This window comes from Hetaerina americana, unplaced genomic scaffold (assembly GCF_022747635.1).
Source record: "Hetaerina americana unplaced genomic scaffold, ioHetAmer1.1.p SCAF_6, whole genome shotgun sequence".
Lineage (NCBI taxonomy): Eukaryota > Metazoa > Arthropoda > Insecta > Odonata > Calopterygidae > Hetaerina > Hetaerina americana.
In genome coordinates, this window is record NW_027287205.1 from 77,042,688 (window position 1) to 77,069,840 (window position 27,153).

Sequence of the window (27,153 nt, forward strand, 5' to 3'; positions counted from 1 at the left end):
TCGTTACTGTCGATGTGAAGCTACATCATTGGCGTCTAAATGTGTTTTTCAATAAAGGTCAACTAGAACAAAATATTTAATGTTAACTACGTAGAACTACCGCAAGTCAGATTTATTTCGAGAGTATTTTTTCCTTTTGAACCGGTGATTCGATTTTTAATATTACTCGAAACATTCACGTGCCTTTTCATGGCATCATAGCATAGATAAGCAAATTGGGCCTCCTACTCCGATGCTTAAATTTGACACGTCCTGAAACAGAACCTGCTTAACGTTTAACTTATATACTTCATAGAACTCTCAAATGCTTAACTATCTAAAAAAAAACCTTGCTCGATTCCTTTGGTGGTTTTTGGGTTTATTTCCATTGATTCGTTTCCACGGTATCTTTCCGCCGAGTATTTCTTTTCAATACCTACCTTTATTTACACAATTCAATGCTCAAATTGATTTGTATGGGCAATGAAAGGGAGCGCAAATTTGTATAAAGTATGGAGCGTCAATTGGAGCGTATATTATTCTTACCTAAATCATGCACTTGGATCTAAGTCATATATTTATGATTACGCTACTCGAGGCTTGTAATTAATACTACGCATGTAAAAGCGTTGTTGTTGCATATATTTTAAGCCCCATCAAGTGTAATAAAAATGTGTATTCGGAAGTGTTTTTGAAATGAAAATTGTATTTCAAATTAGATACAGCATACTTGCTTTAGTGTTTGGATACGCTATATTATCTACTAATGAATTCAGTGGTGACAAAAGTGTGCATAGGAGGCTTCAAGGGGTAAACCGTGAACGATAGGTGAAAGTTGGGGCTAAATATCTTAATAATAGGTTATAAATTCTGGAAACACGACGATCTTGTAGAAACCCAAGACTTTTATTAGATAAATCATTAACCCGAGACTTAAAGAAACGGTCAGGAAGTAAAAGGTATCAGAACGGTGCTGAATATAGACTCAAACGAGACTAGTACAGGGTGTGGAAACGTAACTTCCTTTTTTTTAAACGTAAAACGCTTTCAAAAAAGCGCCCTGAGCGCCCAAAAGCGCCGCATCCTGAATATGTTACCTGGCTGGTAGCCTTTGTTAATTACTCATTTATTATATAATCAACTTTCGTTATGTAGCTCGTCTGACATAAGTGGGGCTATGTCTACTCGTGACTAAGAGTGCCATTTCAATCAAGTGCAATTTCGATTCCTTTGATGTTTCAATTACAACTTATCTACTGTCACCAAAAGTTTTAACAATTCGTATGGTGAGTATATGCAAATGAAAGGATAATTTGGAAATATCTGGCGATATGCAATAAGTTCTGATGCCCACGGAGAGCACATACGTTGGTGGCAATATGGTGTAAACATGTAGATGGTGGTAAATTGCCAACTTAAAGAGCGAGCATGTTCAATGCAACAATTTTAAGTGTAAAAATCATTCGCCTTGACGCGGATGACTCCGTTAAAAGTTACTGTTGCGGCATCTCCCGCAGTTTCTTTGGAAATTTAGCGAGCATGTTATAAATCGAAAGTGAAAAAAATTTTAAACGATAGGGTTCCTTAGTCTCCCGAAAAACGTTCACAAATGCCTGACGACTGGAATATTTTTGATAACTGGTAAATGTAAACTTCCTGAAACACACAGATGCGCGGGAAAATTAATCTTATTCCCTTTACACTATGAACATAATTTTGTATTACTAAGGTTAAAATCTGAACAAAATTTAATCATTTTAGCACCAAAAAGGGTAGTCGGATTGAATAGTATCGAAGTGATCAATTGAGGCCGGGCCGTGTGCGTTAAAAATATATTGCAATTACCAAGTGGTTGTGTTAATCGGCAGATTGGATCGGAAGAGTCTCCTTCCAAATTTCCGCGGCCATTTTACAGGAGTGTAAATCCAAGGGTATGAACCGGAGTAAATCCGATTAGTCGTCAGATACACTATTCCGAAGATCCCCGTTGTCATTTCAAGGCAGATCACACACTCTCTTCAGTTTTAGATAAGGAAAATATAATGGCGTGCGTAAATGTTGTGGGCGTGCTTTGACTGTGTGAGCGCGTTCTTTTAATGCCCGTTTGTGCGCGGGCTCATGCGCGCGTCTGGGCGTTTTTGTGGTGGGTACGGAGGTAATACTTATGTTATCTCCCCCTTTAGTTTAGTTTAAAAACCTATCAAAATGAACTGTTGCTTCCTTTGCAAACCTCCCCCCCCCCACATCTCCCCCGCTATTCACCATCTCACCCTCCCGAGACCACTACTGCCAACCCTCACCTCCACCCCGTATCCGACATGGGGTGGGAAAAGAGGGTATTCGTGGTCGTCGGGATGGGATGGGGAGGTGGGGGGTCGAGATGTTGCGGTGGCTATCGTAGTGGCTTCCCACCCCGAGGTCCCGGGTTCAAATCCCGGCGGTGTTGAATATTTTTCAGTGGCATCGATCACTGCTTTAGGTGTTTTGTGGAGGGTACTTTGAGTGAGTTCGCCGTCCGTCGGATGGGACGTTAAGCTGCGGACCCCTTGGCGCCTTTCGTAAAGAGTAAGCTAATGCCGACGCCGGGTTTTTCTCCACCTTTCATCCTTTCCTATCCATCATTGCGCCTAATGGCGCAAATGACCTCAGCTGTCGGTCGCCTCCCATAAATACTACTGCGGAGGAGTTTTGGAGGAGGGGACGGGTGTTTGTTAACCGCTCCCTCAACCCTCCCTACACTCGCGCGCGTTATCCCTATCTCTTCCTCTCTCCACCCTTTCCCCTTCGATTGCGACATGCGACCATCCACGGGGGATGGACCGGGAGGGGGACGACGGAGGAGAGGATGGGGCTGTGAGGGGAGGGAGGAGGTGGGAGCCGCGGGAGGGGGGAGCCCGAGGGAGAGAGAGAATGGAGGAAAAGGAGGGAGGGTATAAGGAATCTGAACGTTGGCAGTTTTCAGTATCGCGTAGTGGCAGGCGTCTCCCTTGCGGACACATTCTCCAAAGCACACCGTCCCCTCTTTTTTTCCCGTCATTCCTCTTTCTCTCGCGCCCTCGTCCGCGCTAAGTCTTCTTCCCTCCCGACCGCTCTTTTGCTAAGTTCCGCTCTCCTCTCCGATCTCCATCGCTGCAGAGGAACTCTTGCTTCCACACCCGTCGACAGCCATGGCCATGAACGGGGAGCAACGCCACCGTCCCAAGATTGATATCGGTCGGGCCCAAGGGAGGACGGTCTCCTGGTCCGAAAGCATCGACGAATCCCAGTTGGAAGTGCCGGGGACCCCGCACACCCCGAGGACCTCGACCACTCCCGGTGAGGTCTTTTGCCGACGGTTTAAGGAGACTTAAAAGTGACCCTTCTAGCACGTTCGAAGGGTTTGCGGCGGAAAGAAAGGAAGTTTTCGGGAATTGAGTTCATGTCAATTCCTTCACATAACGCCGTTATAACTGGATAGAGTTGCAAGCTTTTTTTTTGCGTGTGAATGGATTCACTAAAATTAGTTTCACTCCGCTGTACTATCCCTAGTTTAAGTAAATGCTCTACTTGAAGTTCATAGCAGTGCAGAAAAGTCAGTTTAAACGAACTTAGTTTTGTAAATATTGAAGGAACGATTTTTCTTCCATTTTTTTCTTCAGCTCATTCAACAGACGAATTTTATTCTCCACCCCTTCTTTCCATTTTCAATGCGATGACGTACGCTAATGCTTTTGTAAATTTTGAATTACATTGTCCTGTCTTTCTTGCTGTTACTGCTCGTCACGTTTTGACTTGACAGTGGGAACATTTCTTTGAACTAATTCGCGGCTCGCGTTTTGCGAAATTTTGACGCCGGTCGTTCAAATTCCAAGACTCTTTCCGCGGTAGGAATATTGCTCGCATCTCTTGAATTCATCTTGTATCACATTCCTCCCACTTCTTTGTTTTCCACAAACTTCGTCTTTGCCTTCACCGTTCTCCTGTCAAATATTTGCTCCCATCACTCACTTCTGAGGAAGGTAAGAACTGTTTTTTTCTAATGCCCTCGGGTCTCTCTTATTTTTTCCTCTCGCCAGGCCACGAGAAATGCGTCTTCCACCACGATCTTGAGCTGGACCACCGACCCCCCACGAGGGAGGCCCTCCTGCCGGAGATGTCGAGAGCCTACCGGCTCCTGCTTACCTCTTCCGGCGAGGACCCGGACAGGCAGGGCCTCGTCAAGACGCCGGAGAGGGCAGCGAAGGCCATGCTGTTCTTCACAAAGGGTTACGACCAGTCCCTCGAAGGTCAGTACACATACTGCAATGTGGGTTTCGTTTCATTCCCTCTCTGCTCACTTTCCATTTTACTCTTGCCTCGCTATTTAGGGCAGTAAATTTATTATCCGGTGCCAAACGGTGATTAAAAAAAAATGATAACGAAGGTAAATTGGGTGTGGGTAAGGTATACTTTCTCTCTTAGAGACAATCATGTTTTCTTTAGATTTTGACACTCGGAATATTATTCAAGGGAAAAGTCCAGTCGCCCCCGTGATTAGCTTGTTTTTACTGAAGGTCTCATGAAAAACTAAGGCAAAGGGCTAATTTCAATCGAAAGGCAAATTCATGGGTGCGAATATTGTGGAGCCAGTGTTAAGAAGTGGAAGCCTAGAAAATCAAGGTAGATCTCAAGTTTAAAGATGATCGGCTAGCTTTGTCAAATATTTGAACTCTCAGAAGCTGACAAAGCATAAGAGAGATTGAGATACGAACCCCTCCAGCTATGAGGAGTAAAAGGATGACATTTTTGGTGGCGCCAACATATTGCGGTATTCTTCGCTTTTGAAAAAAGTCCTGAATTAGCAGTTAAGGCCACTCGTCGGTTGAAAAAAAGTGATAATGCGTTACGCGCTGATACACGCAAATGCGCTTCTTGCACTTGACAGGTTGACTTCATCACGAAACAGTGGTAAACCTCCTGCCAACATATTTGCGATACATGGGGATTTCTGCAACCTGGCTTTGCGTGTGGCGGACGTCTGATTCTTCCCTTGCAAATTTTTTGTTCTGAACTCTTACCTCCGTTCAATGACATAGGGAGACGTCGTGACACACTTGTCACTTGGCACGTGAATGATTTTTATGTGCCCGCGGATGATTTTTATGTGCAGCTCGCGAAGAAACTTCGGATTGCCTTAAAATTTCGAAAATTTTGTTTTTGTTCACGAGTTCTTGGTGTATCTTCTTCTAATTTTTGCTTTGTTCAGGTTTGATATTCCACCTCGGGATCCATTGTGCGGACGTTGACCTGCACTGTGGTGCGGGACTCAGGGGCGTTAAATGTATTGCCTCGTTAAAAGGGTACTTTCCTTTCACATTATTTGCCAACTGGTTGGAAGGAATGGAATACTTAAAACCTGTTTCTTACTTTGTTGCGCACAGTGGTTATTTCTCGCGACTCTTAAGAAACCTGGTCCACGTTAACTTTGAACTTTGGCCAATGAAAGTTTTAAAATGGCTACTCAATAACTTGAAAGCCGTACGGAGGAAATGATACTTAAGATAGCTCGCAGAGACCTTTTCGTCCAAGAATTCCAGTTTTTGGACTTCCCCTAATCTTCTCGTAATTGAATTGAAAGTTAAAATCAATATATCTGACCCCTGCAATGGCACACCTCAAATTTGGAAGCACCCTTTTCCGAAAGAATACAGAATATTTTGGTATGGGTTGGACATCATCTAGCTTTCTTCGTCAGACGCGAATATTTTTTGTAAGGAATTTATCGTCCCATAAATAGCCGTCTATTGACATGGTTGACAGTTCATGGCATGCACTTTCACGATTGATTTAAACTTTTTCATATGTAAACCACGTAATGCAGATGCCGTAATAATAAAGCCATTGAACATATGATTTCTAAAATTTAACTGGATCGTATTTTTTTGGATTTCAAGCTTCAGCTGCTCAGACACCGGGTGAGTATTTACTTTTTCAAGTTAATATGATAAGATTCTTCCGAATTTTCATATTTTGCTTTAGTTTACTTTTAACCCTGCTCCCGTTAACTCCACTGTTGTTTGAGAGGGAAGCCGCCAAGAGACGGCCTTGTTCTTATTCGCAAATGGAATATTTCACTTTGCATGACACATTGAATTGTTACCTTAAATCAAAAAATTTCGACGAGCTCCGCCGATATTCTATTGCAACTGCGTATCCCACGTGTCAATATTATAATTATATTTGAATTTATTATATTGAATATAACTTAAGCAGTTTAATTTATTCCAGCGGACCGTCTACGTAGATTTTCTAAAGATAAGATGTGTGCATTGGATGCGGGTTGGGCGGTGCGTATATTTTGTTATCCGTTGTCATGAGCTCCAGTTTTGGGGAACTCTATTTTCGTTCTCTATATTTGCGTCCGTTTAACAAATATTTGCGAGACTCGCAGGCTGTCGTCTAATTGAGCGGAGGAGGCGCGAGCGATATCCTGGTGGGGTGAATCCCCTCCCCCTCGGCGCCCCCGCCCGTAGTGCGAGCCGTCGCTATACCTTACTCTTGTCCCATTCCTCGAGACCGGATCCTAGCAAGGACGTGATTTCTTCGTGGGTCGGCATGGAGAGTTTTCGGCGCGTCGGTCACACGCGTCTCATTAATCCGAAGGAGATTTGTGTTTTCCACACATCCACAATGTGAGGTGGATGGATTCCCCTTTCGGGTTTAGTGCTTTCCGAGATTTATTCCTGGAGTTCCCTCATTCTGTCGTCTCGGCTTGCTCTGGAAGACTCGGTTGGGTGGATATTTGGGAACGGTCGGAGGCATCGTAAAAGTGCCATTTCACACCAGAGAGTCAGACGGCCTTAGTTGAAAATGGTGATTGGCATATTTTTAGAGAAATGGAGTGAAAAGCATTTTTAAAATATTTCGGAGAAAAAATTGAATTTGGATATTTAACAAGGATGCACTTGACTGCTCCCGAGAATTAATTGAATTTTGTTCACACACTATTCTCATGTCCTCAACGCCCACTACACCTCATCTGCGCTGCAACTTCAAGAATTTTATTCCATAGATATGGAGTTTGTTATCCGGAATGAATGTAATTTTGTGTGCGTACGTATGTATGAGCGCATATAGTGCAGTAACATGAGGAGACCTACATGCAACTCTGAATGATATGAACCGCATACTTCGGGAGAGGATCAACGGGAGAGAACTTGTACTAATGAAAATTGAGAAATACTCGTTTGCTGCAGAGAGAAGCTGAAGGTGACTTTCACAGTTCGATGGATGAAACTAGAGAAAGTAAAATCCTTCATCCACCTGGTCAGCATTATAACTTGGGATGGGGACATTCGACTGACATCAAGAGAAGAACAATTCAAGCTAAGAAGGTGTTCACGAAAAAGGTGTAACGACTATATTCCAAGAACCTGAGGTTGAATGACGGGAGCAGTTCGTCAAAATGTTCGCGCGGAGAATGCAACTCTACGGAACATGCATATGAGGCATCGGAAAAGTGGACCAGCAGATAATAGAATGATGCTGGAGAGAAGAATGATGACGATTGAATGGACGAACCAAGTGTCGGACGAGGAATTATACATAAAGAAGAGGGCAAAAGACGGAAGGATCAAATTAATAAGTTCAAAGGCAAAGAGGAACTACTGGGAGTAGTCGTATGAAAACCAAACAGCGCGTGCATACTCGTCAGGGTCATGCAGTGTTCACCGTTCACAGCAAACATGCGACGATGAATTCCGCGTTCTCCAGTACCCTCAGCCACCAGAATACGAACCACACTTCTAAACCCTTCTTTGCTTGCCTACATTTCTAAAACTAGACGAACACACTAGGTACCAGTCCGCGTAAGGACATGACCGAACAAGCAGCTGCGTGCGCCGAGTTGTTCTCATGCAGTTCTACTACTCGGCGATGGCAGTGTCGATACGTGACGACGACGTTTCGACCTTTCCCGCGGACTGTTGTGTGTTATGGCGGGTGTTCTGTTTTCACTTGACTACCCCTCGTAGATTGATGGGACAGGTCCTTGAAGCACAATTTATTAGTTAGAAGCATAACAAAGGGAAAATTTAAGGAAACACCTCAAGAGGAAGGCCAAGAGAGAACTACAGAGGACAAATTCAGGACATAAAAGGAAAAAAGTTATAAGGGGGGCGAGGGAATTAAAACTGAATAGAGAAGAGTGGAAAGCAGTCTTTTACATCCCCCACAGGGAGTGCAAGAAATGAATTCCATCTCGGCCAACGGCAATAGAAATCCGGGATACGCCCACGGGTAGCTCGCCGTCGGGTGGGACCTTACGGAGTCACAGGTTGAGAGTGGTGCGGTGATTCTCTGGTTGGGGAGGGCTCCGAGAGGAATTTTCCTTCAATTCCCTCAGCTTTCTTAATATCGTGAAACTTGGAATATTTGACTGAAATATTATTGAATTGGCTCCCCGAGCCACGAGATTGGTTCCTGGCCTGCTGACTGTTTTGGTCAAAAAGCGGATATTTGCCTCATTGTCCGCTTTGGTCGTATCTAAGAGATGCCGGGGGGTGTGATCACTTTCGACTGGAAGAGGACGGTTGGACTGTCGGACGGCGCGTGTCCTTAATTCACTATCTGGACATTCCCTCCCCGTTCGAGCAACCCTCCCGAAGTGCCTCCCTTTTCCGCGTCCATGACGTTATATCATGTAGATCCAGTCATCCAGATGAAATATAATCGTCCTCTCCGAATCGAAAATGGGATTTTCTCCACTCTCGCTGATTGAATTAACTCCTCCATTTAGAGTTTTCGAATTTCCCCTCGAAGTTTGTCTCCCTTCCACAATGGCGGGTAATGACTGTTTCGCCGTGTCGAGGGTCTATTTAGTCGGATCTAGGTTTCGTGAACGAGCGAAAGGGGGGAAGGGGAGGGGGTGGTGCCAGTGCGGGGCAGGCGGGGGGGAGGGGAGGGTTGGTCGGCCTTGCGTCTCGATTCCTCTTCAATTCGGAAAATAAGACTCATTCAGATGTGCTTCGGAGTGAATGTGAGATTTTATTGAAAGTAATTGAATTTGATTTCACCAGTTGCTCGCCGAAAGCGTTGAGGCCTCTGGCAAAAATGGAAAGATTTCGAGATTGTGCGCAGTGTATAGACTCAGATGATTTCGATAACGGGTAACTTAATTGCCGGTCTCATATTAGCCACTAATTAATGGTAGGCGTGTAAAATTGACTACTCGCAAGTCATTTTCCTGGAGGTAAATGAGGAATACGTCTCTAATTGAAAGTTCGTAATCATGCCATGGTTAATATGTACATATCAGTGGGAAAATGCTAACAATATATCAAATTAAGCTGCAAGTTATCGAAATAAGTTTATGAAAACCATCTCAATTGAACGTGGGAATGTGTTGCAATAGTGGTTAAGCGCGGTGATTGCCATTGAAAATGTCGCGAACTGGGAATAGCGAGCTGTCCGCTAGCCTCTTCTAAATTAACAAATCTTTCACTTGCTACGATGAGTCAATTGGAAATTATTACTTGAGGTGGACATTTAAAATTGGATCCGCTATCTTATTAATGCCATTTTGACGCATTTGATGAATTAAACTTGAAGCATGTCTGCAGAGAACGGACAGACTTTTTTTAGACTTAATTAAACTAAAATCAATTTGGTGCCGTCAAAACATGCTTATATTTGAGCTCCATGACATACTATGTAGAATAAGCATTATATGGGACATCCTATTTTGGATCATTCGATATTGAATCTCGTCTACTTTCGTCGCTTCTGAACTATGTACACTTAATTTCATTAATTATATCACATGGTCCAATCCTAAGTAAGATGAGGCTGACAATACATTTTCAGCATCGTTGCTAAGGAGAAATCCTTTCAATTATGTCAGATTTTTAATCTGTATTTAAACTTTCGCTTAGAGAGTAATTCCCTGCCTAACCCCTCCAATAATTTTCATACGTTACTCAGTTGTCACAACAAAGTATTATCAAAATACCTCCTTTAGGTTGCATGCGTTCTAATTTGGAAATTCCCTAAAATAGCCCTATTTGAAATTCGCATCACGTGAGGTACCTATTTGGAATGATATTCGCACGGTCTGCTGGAACTACCAATTAAATGGCGAGGTTCAGGAGATGTGGTTGAAATGGGCAGAGAGCGGGTCTCGTAGAGCAATGCATGGCATAATATTAGTTTGTTCCTCCTCCTCCACCCAGTCGTGACCTAAAAAATGACTTACCCCGCTGTTGAATCGTTACTTAGTCGTTAACAGAAATACCTTTTTACATGTAACTTAATCTAATTTCTCATTAATGATAATGACATGAAACAATTTGGTATGCTATGTCAGAATATGGCTGTCAAACATATTGGCTTCTGCTAACATTGTTGCACAAACCGTGAAGGTTCAACGACGAGCCGTTTAACTTTCAATGACCTATCAAAATAGTACACAGTATGATGGCCGATACTTGGGTTTTAAAAATTTAGTTTAGTAAAGTACGTGAAAAGAGTGACGCTCAGGGTACTTATATTACTTTTTTAAATCCTGGTTGATATTTAAAAAATATTTTTTAATTTTTAGGACAAATTAATATTATTCAAGTCTGTGGATTGTTGTTGAAGTTATTATTACCGTAGCTAAAAGCTATGTCGTGTATTTCTTAAAAGATAGGAGTGCAAGATACGAGTATTAAAGACTTGCATTTGGGCACTTCATGATTCTCTAATAACTCTCAAATTCTCAAAAGTGGTAGTTTGAGATGCTTCATTATAAATATTAAACTGGTAGGATAAGTTCTAAAAGGGATACTACCCTCCCCCCTCTTAAAACCAATTTTACAGTATGTCGTGTATTGTACGAATACTGTATCCGCAGGTGCCGTCATTTAAGTGGAAAATTGAATTTCTCGTTGAGAAACATCACTTTGTATTATATGATCAGAGACGCAAATTCTTATTGCCAATTCCATCAAATAATCAGTATCTATCACCATGTGCTCTGAACGGATTCAAGTTCATTTTACTTCGCAAGAAATCAATTAAAAGATAAAAATTTTATAATCGGAAACATTTTCTCTTTTTGAGGTTATCTGATTGATAACATATTCTTTTGCTTTCCCCACTTTGTTCCTTCCATTTCATCCTTCACTTTTGAGCCATTTTTACCAAGTCCTCAGTCTTCATGCTCCAAGAATTCTCGTCAGTATTAGCGTCCAAGGGAATGTATTTTTCTTGTCGTACATATATTTCTCCTCTCCTTTCTACTTCTCTTTCTCCACGGTAATTACTAGATTTCGTCAACTCTTTTTGGTAACATCTTTACGGTGCGGATTTAAATATCAAGCAATTCATTTTTTTTATATTTTCCCTACCTTTGTACTAGACCTGTCTATTGATTAGTGAAAACAATTCCAAGTCGACCACGGGTTACTTGGTGATGCTGTGAATATTTCTCGCCAGAATGAGATCCACGCCATGAAATTTAGCTTTCGTTATTATAAAAAAATATCTGGTCATCAGAGGTCGAAAACCGATGACCCTTGAACAATTTATGACCCAGTGCTAAGAGTTCTGTGGTCCACAAACGTGAAATATATGGACATAAATCAGCCATGAAATATCCTTAGACAAAGGATGTCGAAATGAGATGATCCGGGATATGAAACACTGGTGGTGCCAGCGGCGGTCGCGTCAACTACACGTATTTAAACACACATTGCGTAAGAGACGACGGACCTTCAGCAAGAGGACACTTTGTTGGTCTAGCTCCGTTACTTGTACCACAGCATACACCAAAGTGTGGATTTGGTAGTTCCATGGTCTCAAATGGCTCCGTGCTGGTGTACTGGGACGTATACTAGATTGTTTAATTACAACGTTAACTACGTATAGCCTCAGGTATTGAGCATAAAATAGACAGGCCTCTAGAGGAGGCTTATGCTCCAAAATGTTGTCATCTCCTTACATCACAACAGACTACTCCGAGGAGGTTCAGTGGTGTTTTTGCCGTCACCGGAAGAACTTCTGTCCCAGCCTACTGGATGACTTACAGGATGAATTTCCAGTCTGAATCAAGTAACCATTAAATGTTCAATTACTCCGGACGGATGGGTTTTATTGCATTAGTTCAATAGAATTAAGTCTCAAAACCTCCATTGCATTTGTGTTATGTAATCAACCCATCACAGCCGCCGATTCCCCATCTACGTGATGAAATTGAGGCTTCTCATACTCGTACTCTACATAATGGCAGGTAGCTAGGGGTCAGCGTAACGACAACAGAGGAAAACGAATGCGTAGGGAGGCCGTGTTAGCAAATGCTTGGGGCACGCATTCTAATTAACTGGTGATAAAAATGTACAGAAGAGTAGGCGTCAATGAGTATCATCTTTTCACATACATTTTAGCTATATGGCTTTCCATTCCTCCCAGTGACGCTTAGAAGCAAATATACAGGAATTGTAACGGAAATATAGTTTCTTTGTCTATCATTGAACGTGACAATCCGAAAGGAATTTTCTAATGCCTAATTTATTAATAATAATATGATACCTTAAAAATTGGCATTAATAATATCTTCATTCAATCTTGCGCATCCATACGTATTTTCTCCTTTGAGATCAAGCAAATCTTATGCAAGCTGAAAGTCGAAATATGCGATCGATGTAAACGTTTGTGCCTTAGCGTTTTCAGAGTTAAATTCATAAAACCTACAATCATGTGATTTTTACAAGTTCTATACTCCATGAAACTATGCTTTTCACAAAGATCGTATTGAAGTAGGCGCGAGATATATGAATATTAGTCCGCCTCGGTCCTCGCCAGACCTGAAAGCGTCAATAATTTCCTGTTTTTGTTTAATATACTGAATAACCTATTCACTTGTTTTAAAATCGAAACAAAAATGGATGAGTAAACTTAGTGAATCCATTTCCACGGGCAACCCTTTATACTACTGCCCAGTTTCAGCGTAAGTGTCGTCAGATCTAGTGTTGAAATCGGAAATGAAAAATGAAATTGTGTGCCATACACAGTTCAATTCAATCGAGTGCTCAGAATAACCACGAAGACTGTCGATCTTATTGAATGCCGTTCTTCCTTTTATTGGAGACTTTTTGTTGTTTCAGCTAATTTTTTACATCTTACATTTATAGGTACCCTTTGCTTCGTTCTCTTACAGTGTAATCAAAGCCAAAACAACTTGTCTTCCAATTTATTTTAGCAAACTTATTCCAATATACTAACTTTTTCCATACTCCCCATGTCTTTCTCTCTTGGCATTTTTCACTTTTTTCGCTTCTGTTAAATCAATCCATTCTGTATTTATGTTCATCACACTTCTAATTTTATTTTTTGACTTGTTTCTTCGAGCAAAATTTCCCATGGCTTTCCCGTTATATAAAATTTACTTTTTCTCCTATTCCTGCTTGATAATTTCTCTCTTAGTCTCTCAGTGCGACGAAATCATAGCATACTTCTTTCATACATACTCGTCCATTGCTAGAACATCTAACCTCCTTATTGTTAATCCACTCATTTCACACCAAATTCTCTCTTATTCTTACGGTTAATACCCTTCAATAATCCCACACCAATCGCACTTAGTCGCCGTTTATGCTTAAACTGGTGTTTGCAAGTTTATTTTTTATTTAATAATGTGGGTAGGTGTACTATTCATGCACTGCCAGTTTTGCTTCCTCTTAGAAAAATATTTTTATCACTACCAAGTATAGGGTGCTGTAACATAACTTCCTTCTTTCAAACGCAGAACGCTTTCAAAAAAGGAAGTTAAGTTGCCGCACCCTGAACAAGAAAAACAAAAGCCTTTGGATGTATGCATCTGAATACTCCCCGACTTCATCGCGCTCATTTATCCTCGGGGTAATCATTGTAAGCGAGGGAATGGACACACATTCAGGCAATGCCTATTCATCCGTTTTCTGTGTCCTAATCCAGAAAAAGGCTATCCTTCATGTTCTCCTGATAAATATCATAAATTTATCCTGATACTACTCGCCTGTCGCCTGTCCTATAGTCTTTACCACTGTTATTTCTCAGTATTTCTTCCTTCTCAATATTTTTGTTCTCACTGCCTAGTTTTGTGGAAACGTCTTCGATAAATTCTCCGACTTTTCTCTTTCCGAGGGAGGACTCCGACCTCGTGTCTCATTTCATTCTAATGTGGAATATGTAAAAGTGGAAATAAGATTTCTATCATTCGATTATTTTTATGTCTGGAGAGAGAGGACGAGAGAGAATCCCATGAAAGTTTAGTGCTTTTAAACGGCTGATAAAGGGCATAATCGAGTTGACGTTGGACCGAAAACTGGCCATAATGGGGCATAAACCGCCCTGCCCTTTTGAACTGTGCCTGTCACCCACTCGAATCCGCAATATGGAGACAGAGTATCTCTAGGATCAGTCAGGCATCCTCCACCAGGCATTTAATTCAATCTGGGGACTTTCCCAGTTCTGGTGCGTCCACTTTTGGGGTGAAGGTAGTGGTCTGCAAGGTCAATGAAGTTATCGCTTTGAACCAGTTATTTATTCTAGCACGTGCAAGGTTTTTTCGGCTCGCCTCGTGTCTTTTTTAATAAGACTCTTTGTTTTTCTTTGTTGCTGCCCTTTTCGCGAGGGTATTCACACCCGACATCTTATCTGTCTTACCGAGGAACGTATTTCTTTCAACAGATTCAGGCAATATGTAGTGGAAGTCCGTCATTATGAGAAAAATAAAATTTGCCCTTTTACGTATTTCTTCCTTAAATACCAGTGCGACAATTCCTGCTTCACACCGGGGGCTTATTCAAACCTTCCGTATATTTCAAATGACAATCATCATTTCCTCGGCCTAAAACACGATAGAAATTGGTAGGTGGTGATTCAAGAATGATGCCGCGGTTATTTGTTTAACCTGGTTCAAGTCTCAGGCGAAAGAATTGTGGATACTTGCGTATGTGCGAGCAGAATACGTACACGAGTCCACGTGACAAAACGCCTCGCCAGGAGATTTGAAAACTTTACGAAATTAGCAGTCTTGAAAACATTTTTCACTAGTATGACTTAATATCGGCTTTCGGCTTAGTACCTGCTCTATTTTTTGATAAAAAATGCCGTTCAAAAGAACATGCGTTTTTAGAAGAAATCTTATATTATTGAAAGTAGTCATAAAATTGATTGGAAGGGTAGTTCTGGAATGAAAGAACGCTCCCATTTCTTTGGAATTGCGTCTGTTTCTTCTTGAGCAAAATGAGAATATGAGTTAGATACACTTTCTCCTTTGATTTCTCAGAGTTAAACTTTGATTTAGGAATTATTTAATGCAAGTTTAATGAGTCAACTTCCTTTTTAGATATTAAAAATCCAGCTCAAAACTAGTATTCACCTTCTACCTTTGATGGCAAACATGCTTCTACTTTCCACTTAATTTCAATAGTTATTTTTAAAAGCAGTAAATTATTCAATAAAAGTTTTATGGACATTCAATGCGGGAGATAATCACGTTTGTAGCGTAAGACGTCTTAAATAAAACAGTTTCTGGTGTCACTTGGGGGAAATTCTTCATATTGAACTTAAAATTAAACCACTTGGATTTTCCACATAAAAAATTTTATTTAAGATTTTTATTTATGTGGAAAAGCCAAGTGGTTTAATTTTAAGTTCAGTAAGACGTCTTTCTTACTGATACCCTGTCGCTAAAATTTCGCTTCCATTTTTATCAAAGTTGACTATTTTATCTAATTTTCCAGCTATATGCCATAGTTATTTCGTGCAGTGAATCTCGTATGATTAAATTTAATTGAAATTGTCTCGTTCTAAAGCGTCTTGTAAATAAATGTAGAAATATTGCAACGGAAAGATGGAGGCTTTTAGTTCCAGTGAGTGGTCCACTGAGGAAATATTTATGCTGAAGATCAGCAATGGAAGCTCGTGCCCTTTGGAAGTTGTTCTTACTTGCGGTTGGTCACAGCAGCAGGAATACAGATCGTTCGGCCATGAGGCTAAATTATCATTAGTTGACGTCATAACCTGCATCGAAATATTTCGGTGATCTGTGGCCCCTGATTTTCGCAACTGGGTGGAATGAGTTCGGGATCATCATTAGATTTTCAAACGACCAAAACTGCTCTTTAACAGAAAATGAAGCGAGTCGAAATTGATTTAAGAGTTTGCCGGCGGGTGAAATTAAACTAATTATTTACCAGTGTCGATAACTGTTAGTTTGTTCTGGTCGCATGGGGTACTATTTCTACTGTGCAATATGGGCGAGGGGGGATTGGAACGAGAACTTTCCCGAGGCTACCGTAGCCCAGGTTGGGAAACGTAGATATTATTTGCATATGGTTATGCAAGTAGCTCAGCGGACGTGGAATTTAGTTGAGGTGAAAAGCATACAATATGAAGACTCGGAGAAGGGTGTCGGAACTATAGTAAAGTATTTGACAGCGGTGCATCTAAAATACAGTGTTTCGCAACCATCCGACGTGTAATCTGAAGTAAAGTTTCAAGACATGTAAGACGCAGTTTTACATCATATGCAAAGAGTGGTTTCCTCTAACGTGGACGAATATCTCTACCCATTTTATTTATCGTGCGCAGTTACTTTTCTCTAAGCTCCACTCTCTTATCTTCAGGGAAACATTGATTTTCAAATACAATCAATTTTCAAGCACCTCACGGTAGTGCCCACTTATAAAAATTGGTTGTTAATCTCAACTTAAAGTATTTTGAATATGTCAGGGTGTTAAAATTAATTATGGAGAAAGTGCTGCTTGTCTTTGATAGGCATCATACCAATTAAAGATAAATTATTGCGAAAATCTATTCAGGAATTTGTCAAGGCTGAAAAGTGTCGTAAAAATACGAATTTTATAATTCAAAAGTCAACCCGTGATTTGGAACACGAATAAAGGCATTTTCATCATACATTGTTCAACTTTTACTTTAACAGCTTTTGGTACAGTTGTTCCGGCCAAGAATGTACTTACTAAATACACTAAATTTAATTCGTTTTCTCGAAAACACAAGATTACTCTATCACTATTTTCAAAGAGATTCGTTTTAAATGTATGGAGAGTTTTAAATGACCGTACGATTGAGTGGGTCACACCTCCCAAAGGCTGAAGAACTATTGAGTAATAAATAAAGCTTAATGTTTCCAGCGATTCCAATGAAAAAAGCTAATATTCCCCAACAAAAGTTCCAACTTTTATGGCAGAACTTCCATAGCACTTCCATAAATAGCCGTCACTATATGTTTGTTTCCCTCCCATGAACTACAACCCTGACGTGGTGGAAGGGCTTGTCCGTTCCGATGACCCCCTGGAGCTGTGTTGGCGGTAGCAATAATAATTGCTCCTGGTAGGGTCACCCATGCCAGATAGGTCGAAGGTTAGGAGCCAGACGAAAGGTAGTCCACGCAGCGTCTGTTCCTCAGTGAGGCGGCTGCAATGGCGTCTGACCCCAGTGGGGCGGCCAGTAAGTGATTGTGTCACGTTAAAAACACTATTGAGGAAGGCAACGGGAAACCACCTCAATTATCATTCCCAAGATAAATATGATGGAAAATACAGAGATTTCGAGTCCTGCCAACTATGGGGCTCGTCCCAATCGGCCGAGTGTCGTGCCCGGTAGCGGGGGAGGCAAGGCTTCCGCGGTCGTCATCCAACGAAACCCTTTCAAGGGAAAACCGACAGCGGCAGGATAGAAGACGCAGAAGAAGATCAATTTAGTTAGAACCCCTGGATTTTCCTTGAATCATTAGAAAATAACCTATTTAGTTCCTTTTTTCTGCAATAGTTTAGTATGATTTCACTACATTTAGCTAGGCTTTGGAATGATCTTACTCTGAAAGGGGTGTATAAATTGCAAGAAACCTCCTTCAAACATGGCGTGAAGAAGATATCAATATAAATGGAAAAATATGAAAATTGATAAGAGGAGCAGTCAAATGAAAACCTAACGCACTAGGCCAGACCGCGCACCAACAAGGACGTAACTCAACAACGCGTGCGCCTGTCAGTTATCACTACGAAGTTCTCCTACCACAGCGATGGCAGTATCGATACGTAACAAAAGCGTTACCATCTTTCGCGCGGGCTGTCTTGACTGGCGGGTGTTTGGTTTTTATTTGACTGCCCCTTATCTTTAAAAGTAGTTAGCAAATAGCACATCGAAAAGGTCAATTGAAATTAAAATTTATATCGTGTCTTTTACCGGTGAATCGTTAGAAACAAAATACATGGGATACTGATATGAATGCAATTTTAGATATATCCGTTTCAGATATATTTTTACATAAGTTTCATCCATGTCCTGCGACCAGGCTAAGGAAGTCTATTCATGAAGATTCCATTGGATACTGGACAATGCGGCCCTTGATTGATCCACTATTCAAAACATGAATAATGTTTGTGCTACATAATAGAAACGCAATGACTGCTGTTCACAAATTAATCCCAAAGTTACTCTGAAAGGGGTGTATAAATTGAAATCTGTGGGGATGACTGTATAAATAACAAAAAAATTACGAGTCCTGCAGCGTTGTTATGAGAGCGGAAATGAATTATTTCTCATTCAAGTGGCTCTTTATTTATTATTTAATTGCATGGCTCCTAACATAATCATATCCTAACATAATGGGGCTGACATAAGGAAAAGGTGAAAAAAATTGGATAGAAGAATAGTATTTTAGTCGGTATAGCTACTCTATATTTTTATCTTATCGACCATCTGCATATTTTGTCTTTAAGATCTCTTGTTGCAATAAGTTTCAGCTTTCCATTCATGTCAACGGCGCTCGGAGGCAGAATATGACCGCAACAAATTTCAAAAGAGAAACCTTTAATGGAAGCAAGGCTGACGACGCTCTCTTCCTCTGCTTGAGCAATTCAATGGACGTGATAGATGTATCAGGTTCCGAGACTAGGGGTGAATAAACCGTGGATCCGTCCGTTATTATCAGTTTCGAAAATTACATATTCCATTTAATGTTGCACACACATCATTGGGCTTTCACAATACGTTAAAGCATTTAGGGGACACGTGATCATACCATTTTTACGCCAGAATATTATTTATTTTATATTTTTTTAATAAATTTTAAATATTTATATCAATTTATTTTTCCTGTAAAACGGTTGATGGACATTAAAAATATAATTTTCAAGGCAAACGGAAAAAACCATACTTAATATATGCATTTAAACAAATTTACCACTTCTAAGAGTCTTACATAAATTTAATTCACATTTTAGTTTCTTCGGTGCAACACATTAATTAATTTTAATATTGCGAGTCTTCTCCACGTTTCGGTAGAAAAAATTCTTTTATGAAAATTTCAGAATCATACCAAATAATTAAATGTAAATTTGTCTGTTTACTGGTTCTTTTGTATAATAATTACTCTTCACAATCATGGCATGAAAATCCCTTTTTGCCCAACGATTTAAGTATTTTGTCTCAATTGTAATGTTAAACTACTGTTTTTCCATGGCATGGTATTTAATGGAATTCTTTCTTCTCGCAAATTATGACTTAGAAAATCTCGACGCTGAAATATAACATTTGTTTTTGGATCAATTGCTACATTAAAAATATCAACCATTTATAAAGTATTCTGTTTGATCAAACCTTAGTTTTCCATCGGATAAAGGTATTTTTGCTATATTTGACCTATACTAAAAGATGCATTTTTATTCTTCCACAGAGGTGCTCAACGACGCAGTTTTTGACGAAGACCACGACGAAATGGTGGTCGTAAAGGATATCGAAATGTTCTCAATGTGTGAGCACCACCTCGTACCTTTTTATGGAAAAGTGTCCATTGGATACCTCCCAAACAAGAAGGTTCTTGGTCTTAGCAAATTGGCCAGGTAAGCCACGGGGACCTATGGAGAGAGTGCTTCCTCAATTCCGCCAATGTTTTTTCACTTTAGCCAGCCAATGCTCGCTAAAGTAGTATTACAGAACGCATTTAAGTTCCCGTTTCATTTTTAACGATAATTCCTAACTGTAGGGTTTTTCCTTAATTCATTTTCTGGGCTTGGATAGATACATTCATTCCATCTTTGCATGCTCGAAGAGTATTCAAAAGTTAGGTTTTCCTGGGAAGTAATTTGATCGAAATTGGCGGACCGTAATTTGGGGTGAACATTCTTTTAAAGAAAATAATGGAGCTTGAGCTTTGAAAGTTTCACTTATAAGAGTAAATGCAGTTGAAATTTGGATCATTTAAGACATTTATCTGCCTCTTTCAGAATCGTGGACATTTTCAGCAGGCGACTCCAGGTGCAAGAGAGGCTCACAAAGCAGATAGCGATCGCAGTCACTAAGGCAGTGGACCCAGCGGGAGTGGCCGTCATCGTAGAGGGAGTGTAAGTAGTGCTAGAGCTAATAACGGACCTAGTAACCACGAGTGATCTTTAAGTAATCATTAGGCAACCAATTTATGGCTGTTATTGCATAAAAATTAGATTGTAGAAAAATTATCAAAGCAGTAGAAACTAAGGACTTGAATTTAAAATTTTCTGTCGGAAATTCTCATTTTCCTCAAATTCTCGTACTTCTCTAATTCTCTCTCGTAATAAACGTCGGACTAAAATATGGATGGCTGCTCTGCAAAATCTATTCCCAGTGGAATTTCAGATAAATGTATTCATGAAAACTTAGCACGTTTGGGGTACATTTCTGAAGAAGAAAAGTTTGGAAAACTGTTTCCCGCGGGCGAACGCATGCAACGGAGACCACGTCATCATATCTATAAATAAAATTTTGACTGATTTGTGGTGGTTGGTGGGCAATGAAGCGTTGTCCGTCATTTAAGTGTCACCCACACTTGTAGTTGCCATGGCGGAGGCTTTGATAAGTATAACGCCATACGCAAATTTTGCACGATAGTCATTGGAGATGGATCGATGAAAGTTTCCGCTTTGAACCTCCAACCCAAGGAACACAGACGCACACGGCCCTATATTATAAACATATTGGTTTAGAATAGTAATTGTGATGAAATTCTGAGGCAATGCCCTAAGGGTGCGTATTCATTTCCAGCCCTTTTGAACACCTCATCCCTTTTTGTGTGGACCCTTTTGTGAGATGCGCACCGCCCCATCGCGCGAAATTATCGGCGCCATCATTAACAAATCAAAGGGGAACATTTACCAAAAAAGAAGAAAGCACAATTAACTTTCATGATAGTGTTTTCCACTACGAAGATAATAATGATGAAATCGATTTAATGTTTGTACGGAGAAAAGTTAAATTATATCAATGGCTGCTTGTTCTTTATTATAATGGCATCCGAACATACAATGAAATAAAACAAACCTTTTGCAATTCTTCCAGCAGGTTCGAGCAAGTAGAAATCATTCTGAAGCGATAGTTTCATTGCGAGCGTTTTTGCGATGTGATCGAGAATGAAATGAAATTATTTCTTTGTAAACAATGGTTCCAATAATGCAGTAAATAAAACTTATGCAAGATGTCTCAAGAACCTGGTCTCCCTATGAGAAAACTGTAATGAAGAGGTACACCCCTCTCCCCTTCAGGACAGCTCCCAAGAAAGGGTGCGATATTTGAGACGAGGAGTGTGTCATGGGTGGAAGGGTCGTCGTAAAAATGGGAGGGGGAGAGAGAGAGTCGCGTGGTTCGTAGTGCGTTCGTACCGGAAGCCCCTTACGAGAGGGAACCAGCCGTCTGCGGTGTACGCGGAGTTGCATAGGTACCCGGGAGGCCAACAGCTTCAGGGAACATTGCTATTCTTCTCGAATTTATAATTCTCGAAATGTAAATTTTGCAATAGTTGTGCTTATTTAATGATACCCTATTAAAAATATTTTGTCTTCATACCTACATTTTATTTCAATAGTCCATTCGGTATAGTTTCTGATATTTCCTATTTTTAATAAAATTTCCTTTTATATTTTTGGCAATTTATTCTCTGGTTTCATCCTCTCTCTCTCAGCAAGCCGAAACAATTTCCATCAATTCTCCACTGAAATTCATGCATGATACTCAAATTCAAAGCCCGATCGCGTCGAAAATTCCGCTCCTGCGCTGTAACAGGGTGAAAGCTGCAAGAAGTACGCAAATGAATTAAGCGATGGTGGAAATGCCAAAGAAATTGTAGTTTCCATTTACGTATTGTCATTTGTCACAGATTATCCCTTTTTAAATTCATTATGTAAAGATAATTCATACTCGAATATTCCTTTGGTCTGTCACTCGGAAGGTTTTCGTCGTATGAAAAATTTCTAGGTTCTTCCCTAGGCCAGCGATGACAGCCTTTCCATTTCAACGATGTTATTTGAAAAAGCCCAGGTGACAGAAATTTATTTTCTGAAGCGTTGTTTTTCAAAGTAAGTTAATTTCTTTCCGAAATGCAGTTAAGTCCTGATTAAGGTAACCTTATTCTCTGACATACTGCCGCGTCCTTTGCTATCACAATTACATATACTTTTCATCAATACACACCCACAATGATGGTACATCTCGCATGGCAAAAGGCGGAACAGTGTCTCAACATATACTCTTTTCTTTGAAATTAACATAGTTCCTAATTAAAATTGTACGGCATATATGGTACAAAGTATATAATCATAGTCTTAATGAAACTTACGCCAAGTTTTTGTTATGATGAGTTCCTGAAAAATGTTCCGTAACTACGCAAACTTAATTGCGCAATTAGCCGATAGCGAAATTGACCTCCGGATTAATATTGCTCACTGATCATGGTCATGACTTCATGCCACTAGTAGGCACAATGATAAGAGATGGGCAAAAACTCGTGAACTAAAATTTACGGCCATCAACCCGAACACATACTCCATCCATGGTCGTTGCTTCCATCCTTTAAAGTTTACATTAGAGATGTCACGCTCCGAACCAGTTTGTGCGTTAAGATTCACTCCATCCTGCTAAGTGGCAATTCATGTACGTAATTAACTGGAAATCGATCGAAAGGGAAAAAACTCGAGAGGTTGCCCTCGCGAAATTCAGGGTGAGCGTGTTATTTCAAAATACCACCATGGCTCTTTGTGTGTTTTGCTATAATTGAGCGGTCTCTTTTTTTTTAGTTACTTAGGAGGAGGGATCGGTAGGAACGCCCTTCACGCCCGGGACCATTGACCTACTTCTCCCTCGACGGACGTTACTCGGGTGATGCTTTTCCTCCGTAATCTCAGACTCTCAACAGAGTTCAAGTTGAGGTCACAGTGCTGGTAGCTAGATGCTCGGAAAATGTTTGACAGATAAGAAAATCGATGGGGTAGGCAAATAAATCAACATCGACTTCTCCATTCTCGTTGGCATTAGTGAAAACTTTGGAGAGCCGACATTAGAGAATGTATTTTCGACATCTTTCGTCGTCCAAAATTCACTTCGGTGCTGACGGGTTCGCATTTAAATCCTCTTTGCTCATTTGCGCTTATGTCTCGAGAGTGACTTGATGTGTGTCGGTGGACCCGGGTGAGATTCGAGTGAGCATAACTTTCACTCGGATAATTCTTATTTCTTTCGCATTCGCCAACGGCGAATGCTCATTTCCGAACCTTTTAAGCGAGGGAAGATTACTATTACGATGCCTAAATTTAAGCATTATGAGAGTTGTCAGGAATAAAGGCCTCTGGATATGTTCCCTCCTTAAACTTGCGTTGTCACAATTATTACGTAATATTCATCCAATTATTAATTTCCTGTTTCGACGGCACAGGTTCATCCCAAAGGTAAAAACCTGGCGCTTAGCCGTCGTTACCTTAGCTGTGCCAAAATAAAAATCTTCTGGAACATTAAGACATCATATGAAGAGTTTAAATCGGGATAAATTCTTGAAAGTTTTAAGGATTAGTTATGATAGTGCGAGGTCCGAGTTTAAGGATTTAGCAGGTTGGTTCAGGACAAAGCGCATTTAAATGCGGGATGTTTCTCTGCTCGTCTCGAGCACGCCAATAGTGCCTTCAGTACGGAACATGTTGCCTGTAAGTAATTGGTGAAAATGAAGATGGAATTGAAGAGTGAGGAATTGAGTGTGGAACGGTTGTAGAACTAGATTTGGCCCAAATAGTGACATAGTCAGTCCGTATATTGTAATAGAGGATACGTGTATGATTGTAAAATGAAATATCCAATTATTCTGCACCCGCTTGGAGTAAAGGGAGTTCAACATTCACATACTACACTATACTATATCAAGAACTTCTTCCAGTACTTACAACAAATTTCTTGCAAACTTTGACACGATTGGGTTTGGCATAATGATAATTTACAGGTGATCAGAAATACACAATTAATAATATTTCAACCTCCTTTAGAGAAATCAAAAAGAGCATGGGAATTGATTGGCGTATTTGGGACAATCAGGAAAATAAAGCTCTAATAACACAGCATCTGATATTGATAGCCCTCTCTTCATGAATGCATATAGATGCCAGAGGGCTTACTTGGCAACTAATAAGGAGGGCAGGATATGTGGTTCCTTGTAGATTAAACTGTATTTAAATGTTAGGCATACGAATGAAAAAATATATAGTGGTAATTGTTTTAGATTGTTAAGACCAAGTAAGCTTAATCTCTTAAACCCCATCTCCAGAAATGTAGGTATTTTCAATGCATTCTTTCTTCAGAATCTTTTTAAACTATTACTCTCTATTCTTGTTCATCTCCATTCCTTAGTTCTTAAGGTTGAAGAAAATGGTCATTTGATATTGTCATTTGCTTCCTAATAAACTCATCCCTTCATAATTAACTTTGAAAGTCCAGGTGGAAACACACTATTTTATATGAAAATATTGTTAAAAATCCTCCATGGTAAGGAGACAACCTTGCCAAAACCATTGTAATATGGCAGCAAACTAGTGGTGACATTTCAAAGCTAGTTCAATAACCCTGACCCACTCTTGTAGTTACCTTGTAATTGCATTGTCAACAACATTGACAGTATTATAGCAAAGTTAATGTGGTGAACTAATTAAATTGTCATTTTTATATTCGGAGAGAAAATTCAATGACTGAAAATATATTTTCTCCTAATAAAGGATGGGTCAAACATTGTCATGCCTTTGCGTCTAGGGAGGAATGAAACTGTCTTTTTTGACAATGTTTCAGTCACATATTTAAATATTTCTCGGGAGAAAATTGAACATTTCTTCAGAATCCTTTGTGTTTATTTTTACTATATTTGTTTCACTACATATTTAACAAGGAATTTAAGTATTTATTATCGTGTTTTCATTCTTCAATGTTATAATAATGGTTTGTTATTTATGAATGTTCCAATTATCGGTAGAAACTCCATTGATATAAGGACAACTTTGTCTGTTCATCCCACCAATATGCCTCCATTATTGATGTCATTGGTGGTACCTAACCCAGCACAGAATGCCCGCTGGGGTCCATATAATCCACTTTCATCGTATTAGGTGTTTCTCGCATTTTGATACTGGCAGCAGTCGGGATAAAAATATTTTTATTCTGTCATGCAAGAGCAATGAAGAGTCGTTCATCAATAATAAACTCTTATTACTTTATAACCATTTGAACAGGCACATGTGCATGGTGATGAGAGGTGTTCAGAAGATTAACAGCAAGACTATTACAAGTACGATGCTGGGTGTCTTTAGGGATGACCCTAAGACTCGCGAGGAATTCCTCAACCTTGTCAACACCAAGTAAAGGGTTGCAATGGACCAGGAAGGTGATAGGCAGAAGAATGAATGAATGAAGGACTGTTTGACTCCTGCCTTCTTCCTGTACTCCAATCTTTCAACTAAATCATGGTAGGATGGGGACCAATATGGAGAAGAAGGCTGTTAAATAGTGGGTGTATGTACACATATACACACTGTGTGTATATCTATATGTGTAAACACACATAAACATATATTCAAATATATTGTTTAGTGGTTGGAGAGATCAAAATGTTAAGAAAAATCTCTTGTAAATCATGAGATATTAAAAGTTTTATGGTAACACAGGGCCCAACTGAAATCATGTAAAATGTCCTGGGAAGTTTTTAAGCATTTTCTGCTGGAAGGATCTTCTCTATTTGTCTCTCTAAAGATGATTTCCCGTGGAACAGAACGAATTTGGTGTCTCTTAATCCTCAGAGGAAAGTTATGTCCACCCAGTATGAAAAGTTTATTCCATCTGCTTAGTATTTTGTTAAATTAGGGTGGAATTAAGTTTTATATTTTGAAAGCCCAGTGAGTATTGTAAACGTATTCTAAAAATCAATATCAACCAAGGAATCCTACTTAGCAGCATTTATCTGTGTTTCATCCTCACTGTTACATGCCAATCTATTTAATCTTTTTCGTGGTCACAATGTCCTTCAATCAACTTGCACCATTTTCATAAAATATGCTCAGTGAAATATTGTGTGTTACATGTTTTTGTGTGTTGCTGCTGTGGTTTAAGTTAACTAAAAATGAAAAATCTAATAACTGATGTGTTTCAATGTCTTAAAAATATAGATAACGCCTTGCATTTGAAAGAATGACTGAAATTATTGCTAGATGTCTCAAATAAGCAGAAAAAATGACTGTTACGCTTTTTGTACCATCCAGCTATGAATTGATTACACTGGCAACCTGTTGTATCTCCAGCTGTTTAATGTATTTGGATAAATTTGGCTGAGCTGTTTGAGTTTTCACAATACATTTTTTCAAGCACTCTCCCTGACGGCCTATTTCATAAATGGGAAATGCACATATAATTGTGATTTTTCACCAACTGTAAATGGACCATTTGCCTTCAGTACATTTGTCCATTCCAGAGTGGTATGAATTGCAATATGTTATTGCTTTTAATTTTTTATTGAATATATATTTTATCATTCATAGGTTCAACATTTTTGCCTCCCATGTGTGGTTAAAAATTGTTCAAAAAATATATTAGAGATATAAATTAAATTTTATGTATTTAAAAATATATTTTTTTGCCTATTTTGTGATATTTTTAAATCGGTAAATTTTTCATATTGTATTCAATACAAATGACTGTGAAAAGAATAAAACTTTTGAGAATGAAACAGCATTTTTATTGCATAGAAGGAATAAAACTCTCATATGTGGAATTTGTTACTCTTGCTTAGTTTCTACAGGAAAACTTCCTGAAGTGTACTTGCTGAAACAGCGCCATTGCATGGGGCATCACTAATAAATAACCACATCTTATCCAATAGAGCAGGAGCTTAGCATGTGTTTA

The 27,153-nt window shown here is 39.7% G+C and overlaps 1 protein-coding gene across 2 annotated transcripts in view; it reads left to right on the forward strand.

Moving 5' to 3' along the window:
* Positions 1–26,936, forward strand: part of LOC139695254 (GTP cyclohydrolase 1-like) — a 39,089-nt gene extending 12,153 nt beyond the window's left edge. The window contains exons 1-5 of one of the 2 annotated variants that reach the window (XM_071593945.1): positions 2,954–3,294; positions 4,035–4,244; positions 19,661–19,826; positions 20,211–20,327; positions 25,491–26,936. In XM_071593945.1, coding sequence (XP_071450046.1) covers positions 3,147–3,294; positions 4,035–4,244; positions 19,661–19,826; positions 20,211–20,327; positions 25,491–25,620 — 771 coding nt within the window. In that variant the 5' untranslated portion in view covers positions 2,954–3,146 and the 3' untranslated portion in view covers positions 25,621–26,936. Of the gene's footprint in view, positions 1–2,953; positions 3,295–4,034; positions 4,245–19,660; positions 19,827–20,210; positions 20,328–25,490 lie in introns of those variants that run through there. The other variant, XM_071593946.1, reaches the window with a different exon arrangement.
* Positions 26,937–27,153: the final 217 nt, after the last annotated feature.